General features: G+C 30.2%; 1 protein-coding gene across 1 annotated transcript; it reads left to right on the top strand.

The window, feature by feature from the left end:
- Window positions 1-1,618: 1,618 nt before the first annotated feature.
- Window positions 1,619-5,698, top strand: LOC111412915. Its single transcript, XM_023043781.1, has 4 exons — window positions 1,619-1,725; window positions 3,230-3,286; window positions 3,371-3,616; window positions 4,737-5,698. The coding sequence occupies exons 1-4, from the start codon at window positions 1,619-1,621 to the stop codon at window positions 4,798-4,800; spliced, it is 474 nt and encodes a 157-aa protein (XP_022899549.1). The 3' UTR covers window positions 4,801-5,698.
- The last annotated feature ends 205 nt before the right edge of the window (window positions 5,699-5,903 follow it).

The raw sequence follows: 5,903 nt of genomic DNA, 5'->3' as shown, positions 1-5,903 counted from the left end.
AATGAATTGAGAGAGAGAGAGAGAGAGAGAGAGAGAGAGAGAGAGAGAGAATTCAAAAATCTAAATTGAATACCCCTAAATTTTTTAAATATCAAAAAGTCATTAATAAAGAGTCCTAATTGAATACTCTCTTAGGGAGAAAAACTAGAGGTATGTTCTTTCTACTGGAAAATGAAATTAGAGAGAGGAGAGGAATGGTATATGTATTTTCAAAAAATAATAATTATAACTTGATTTTCGAAATAATTTTGTAAGTTTGTTAGAGATGAAATATATGTATTTTCCCCTTCTAGAACCCTAACCAGCCCCCACCGTCGGCCACTCTCCTCGTGGGTCAAAAACCCATAACACCAACTCCTTCATCATCTCAACCAAACCCACAACTCGGCCCATTTTTCATCTCCCAAATTTGACCTTCTATTCCAATCCCTACCCAAATACGGCACTAGTGTAGATAAATTGGTATGAATCTTGTATGGGGTTTCAATTATCTGAATGTTTTTTACAACAATAATGCTACTTTGTCAAAAAGTAGGTGACAGATAGAGTGATATAATAGGTGTTGACAAGATATAATTGGATGAAAAAGCTGTTGTTTTAAACAATCCATTGATAGGTTACCATATGGTATTATCTCACAGATTTTGTCAACCATAATGCCTGCATAACATGATTGTTTTTACAATGCCCTCGACATAATCCACGGGGATATGAAATCCTACCATTTGAAGAATTAGAAAATTTGTTGACATTTCCCAATTTCTTCGGGAAACATACAGCAAGAGTAATTGAAAGAAATGACAATGGCGAATAGTAGTTGACGACAGAGGAAAAGAAGATTAGGAAGAGTAGTTGGATGTGGTTAGGGCAAATTGCTTAATTTAATTTAATTTTTTTAAAAGTTAATTGTTTTAATTGTTAATATTTAAAAAAATATAAATTTATCATTTACCCATTTAGAATTGATCAAAAGAGATCAATTTTTTTATTTTGTGTGGTCAAATAAGGGTCATTTGTATAGAAACCATCTATTTATCCTTGTGATGCAACAAAATGAAAGGTTTGAGATTATGGTTAGTAACAGAAGAAATCTTATTTGTACTCTATTTATCATGTATTTGAATTTGTATAGATTAGTGTAACCTCGAATTTGGATTTGTATAGTTTCGTTTTGTTGTTACCTAGTCAGGCTCAGTATGCTTATGCTTATCCATTCAATACCTTATAATCTATATATATTCACTTTTGTCAATAAGCAAAAATGTAGTATTTTTCATATTAGAAATTCTATCAGTTAGCACAAATTAACTGTTTAATTAAAGTCTAAGACAAAATGAAAGTTTGAGACTGTGACTGCAATTCTCCCTAAATTTAAGTATAACTTTGACCATAAGTAAATATTTGATTAGAATAGATGTAAAACAAGTTAAGTGTCTTGAAATAATACGTTATATTACAACAAGAAAATCTTGTTCAATAGTATTTAGTGTTAGAAAGGAGATATCATTTTACCGAGACAAAATGGGTGACAGTCGAATATGAAAAAATGTAGCCAATGGGTATGCACATGCTAGAGAGACGTAAATTTTGAACCGAATGGATGAAAAAAAATTGAAATATGTGCACTGAGGGGAACACCAACGTGGATATCAACTTCAAAGGGATAGATTCCAAAGGCATTATCAAAGTACCCAATTTTGAGACAATTAACTCGCTTTCTGGAAAGTTTTTATTTTATTTTAGCTTTTTTACTCTTTAAGTACATTTTTGTTTTAGTTCCCCCCCCCCCCCCCCCCCCCCCCAAAAAAAATAAAAATAAATAAATAGTAAAGTTAAATAATTAAAAAAAAAAAAACTCACAAGTCAATGTATATGTTGCTACCCTAGCACGATAAAATAATCATCACTCCACTATTACTCTAATCACAAAAAATACAAATGATACTGAGGAATCTTGAACAATACAATAGGTCGTGAAGCTCTACTTACCAATAAGTTGGTAACCAATCAATAAAGCATTGAGTTAGTCAAGTTGAAAATCGATGCTATCAATTTAAAAATAAACCTTTTGACAAATATTTAAAATAAGATATATTTTTTACTAAGTTGTCCAAATAATAATCATTTAGGAATACAACAATTTCATATGTACAGAAGAGTGTTTCATGGAAATGCACCAAAAATCTCACATTGTGGGGGCTCTTGTAATTAAAAAAGCCAAAAAAAATCAACCACCCACCCCAGTGCTGTGCCTCTTCTATGGTGTTTCTGTGTGTACAGTTTCTGTTTTGTGTGTACAGTTTCTGTACACACAGCATTGCTCTTAGGAATAAATCAACCAAAATGGATGACTCTAACTTTAATTGTACAGTATTAGTCAAATTTTGCAAGTTGTCTGGCCAAGTTGAATCGTGAACTTGCTTACTCTAATCTTGTTCAATTGGCCAAACCCTAATTTTAACTTTTTATACCAAAAAATTTGAAATTTAAAAGATGAATTTTTTACACCAAAACAAGTAGAAATTAAAAAAAAAAAAATTGTCCTTTTATATTTATTTAATACATGTAAGTTCACGAAATTACCAAAAGTTTAGAAATGTGCTTATTTGGAACTTTAGAATTTGCAAATTAGTTCCAAAATTCTCGAAAACTTCAAATGAACCCATATCTGGTTTCCAGTAATTAATTATCCTACTTTCACTAATTACATGGTATGCCCATTTGGTTTGGTTAAAAATCATAGTAAATTTTGATAAAAATTGATGAAATGTGTGATTAAAAAGTTAAAAAAAATTGTTGATTTCATAAAATGCATAATTGAAAACGGGTTTATGAAAAAATGACTTTTAAAAAATTGGGGCCAATAGCGTATATTTCAGTATATTCACTCAAGTACCTAAACACTTAAAAATTGAGGTTGGCCCAAAAGTTGACTTTTGGGGAGGGGGGGGGGTGGGGTGGATAACTTCCCGTCAATACTATTCTATTTGCCTCCTAAGTAATTTCTCTACGCTAACACGATATTTTTACTCTTTCCACTTCAGCCCTTGGAAATTTTAAAATTTAATTTCAACTCTATACTTTTCAAACTTTTTAAATGTGCCATATGACATTTTAAATGCTTTGGTTGGAGAGCCTCATCCGTTGTATGTGGGCTTCAGTCATTGTGTATCTTTTCATTGACCAACTTCAAATAAACATATTTTAAGTGGAATTTACATGCTAACAGGTGCTTAAAAATCTCAATTCAAAGATCAGATATGAAGTTTATTTGTTCAACTATAAGGTTTTATGTAATTATTTATATTAATAATCATATTATAAAATTATTTATATTAGTAATAATAGTATAAAACTATCCACCCCCAAGCCCTAAGATTATACCCGCTCCTCTCTCTCTTCACCCTCATCTCTGTTCCCCATCAACCATCTCTTCACTTTATTCCAGTGCCGTTGTTAGACCGGCACCACTGCGAGAGGATCGGCGCTGCTGTGACTCTGAATTGGTGCTAGATCACCACAGCACCACCACTGCAGTAGGATCGGCGCCGCTGCAAGAGAGCGACGCCTACTGTGAGGACCTCTGCCCCCAGGTGCGCCACGCTTTAATCAAAAGGTAGGATTTGCTTATAATAGACACAAATTAAAAAATTATAATTACATTTTAAAGTATTCTCGTATACCCTATCAAAGAATTTAGGTATAACTTTAATCAAAAGTGAGATTTGCTTGGAATAGATGCAAGTTAGCTTCACATTTTAAAGTATTCTCGTAAATTATTTTTCTTTATAAATTTAAAATATTATATTCTAAGTTTAGTAGATTATTGTGTTTAATGTTGTTTGCCTATAAAGACAGGCCCTATGTTATCTTTGAATGATTCACGTTTGGAGAATAAAAAGTTAAAGGATATTTTTTTTTTTTTTTTTTTTTTTTTTTTAAGAAGAGTTCTCTTCTTTGAGTGTTCTGTATTTCCAACCCTTTCCTTGAAGTGGTGAGCCTTAATCTTGCTCTGTATCTTGAGGAAACTGTCTGTGAGTGGTGATAACTAATATTTGGTTTTTGTCATTTTTTTTTTAGAATCAGTTTGTTTGCTGTGATTTTACGGTATCATAAACCCGAAATATTTTCCTATTTTTTAACTATACATTTTCCAAAAAATTACTATTCAAATGATTGTTTTTTTGAAAGTAATGGCAACCAAATAGGGGCTTAATGAATTTTCGTATCTCCTATCATTGATTTTTGTGTAGAACTTTAACCAAAAGCGAAGATTTGCTTAGAATAACACAAATTAAAAAGTCAGTATCACATTTTAAATTATTCTTGTGTTCCTTATCATAGACTTTTAAGTATAACTTTAATTTTAAAAAAAATGCAAATTTACTTAGAATAAAGGCAAAGTAAAAGATTAACATCACAATATAAAGTATTCTCATATACCCTACCACATAGAATTTATGTATAACATTAACCAAAATTGAATATATGCTTAAAATAGATGCAAATTAAAAGATTTGCATCATATTTTAAAAGATTCCTGTATACCCTACCACAAACTTTTAATTATAACTTTAACCAAAAGTTGCTTAGAATAGATGTAAAATAAAATAAATTACTACATATTTAACTTTGCATAGGTTCATATTGAACAACTCAATATTCCTAATCAAAACAGCATAAATTACTAAATTGTGATCTCTTTATGCTTATAATTTTTAAAGTCTGAATTGCAGCTCATACTCCAGCCACATGGAAAGTTGGAATCTCGTATCAAACTTAAACTCATATCTTGAATAGAAAAAAGAGGAAATTTGAGGAAGAACAAATTCATGTATTGATTCTGGGCCCTGCTTGATGTAATCCACTTTGATAATATTCCTTCACATATCTAGAAATACACTAACACCTTTTCATTTTCCTATATTTTTTTTAATAGTTCTGTTCGTTTTATTAGTTTTACAGCTAGTATTAGAAAAACCGTAATATTTATAAACTTCATCAAGTCAGAAGAAATGGCAGGAATGCAACTAGTTGATGATTCCATTGGCATTGAAACCTTGTATCACATTAAGGAGACAAGGAGAGAATCCATAAAGATTAAAGATGCTCTTAGATATTTCTAAGAATCTGGTACCCAAGAATAGACATAATTTGGTCAATTAAAAGCAATCAAATAATGTAAATTGAAGATTTAGAAATTCAAAAGCAGTGGCGCTTGGAATTAGCATTTGTATTCCGTAGAATTTAAGTATAACTTTATCCAAAAGTAGTGATTTGCTTAAAATAGACATAAATTAAAAAGTTAGCTTAGCATTTTAAAGTATTCTCTCATAACCTATCATAAAATTCAAGTATAGCTTTAACCAAAAGTAGTGATTTGCTTGGAATAGATGCCAATTAAACAATTTGCATCACATTTTAAAGTATTCTTGCATACCCTACCATAAAATTTAAGTATAATTTTAATCAAAAGTGAAGATTTGCTTGTAATAAATGCAAAGCAAGTTTTGCTATTTCTAAGATTGGTGCAAAACAATGTTTTAAATACTGATTTTTAGGAGAATGAGTGGTTAAAGAGTAGGAAAAAATTTAAAGTTTACTTGCAGAATATCTTTTGTGTGAACGCGTGTTGAAAATGAGTCTATAAAAGAAAGATTGAAGATAATGATTGTCAAGCTGGGGCTAAAATTGTTGTTTGCTATTTCCAGTTCTTTAAAAGAAAGAAAGAAAGAAAGAAAGAAGGGAAAATTTCATAAGTAAGATGTTATCTATCACCATTTCAAAAGTAAGAAAAAAGGTTTCAAATTTCAAAAATCAGATATTTATTGAAGTATATTTATGATTTAATTAATTAATTATATATTTGATTAATTAAATATATTAAAGTCACATATCTATAC

The sequence above is a fragment of the Olea europaea genome, chromosome 16 (genome assembly GCF_002742605.1).
Source record: "Olea europaea var. sylvestris chromosome 16, O_europaea_v1, whole genome shotgun sequence".
NCBI lineage: Eukaryota > Viridiplantae > Streptophyta > Magnoliopsida > Lamiales > Oleaceae > Olea > Olea europaea.
Note: the sequence above shows the minus strand (reverse complement) of the source record. Positions and strands in the feature narration are given on the sequence as shown.

Coding starts and splice junctions, on each gene's coding strand:
- LOC111412915 (XM_023043781.1), top strand. CDS start 1,619: ATGTGCACTGAGGGGAACACCAACGTGGATATCAACTTCAAAGGGATA. Junction 1,726..3,229: donor ATTAACTCGCTTTCTGGAAA/GTTTTTATTTTA, acceptor ACATGCTAACAG/GTGCTTAAAAATCTCAATTC. Junction 3,287..3,370: donor TTTATTTGTTCAACTATAAG/GTTTTATGTAAT, acceptor TCCACCCCCAAG/CCCTAAGATTATACCCGCTC.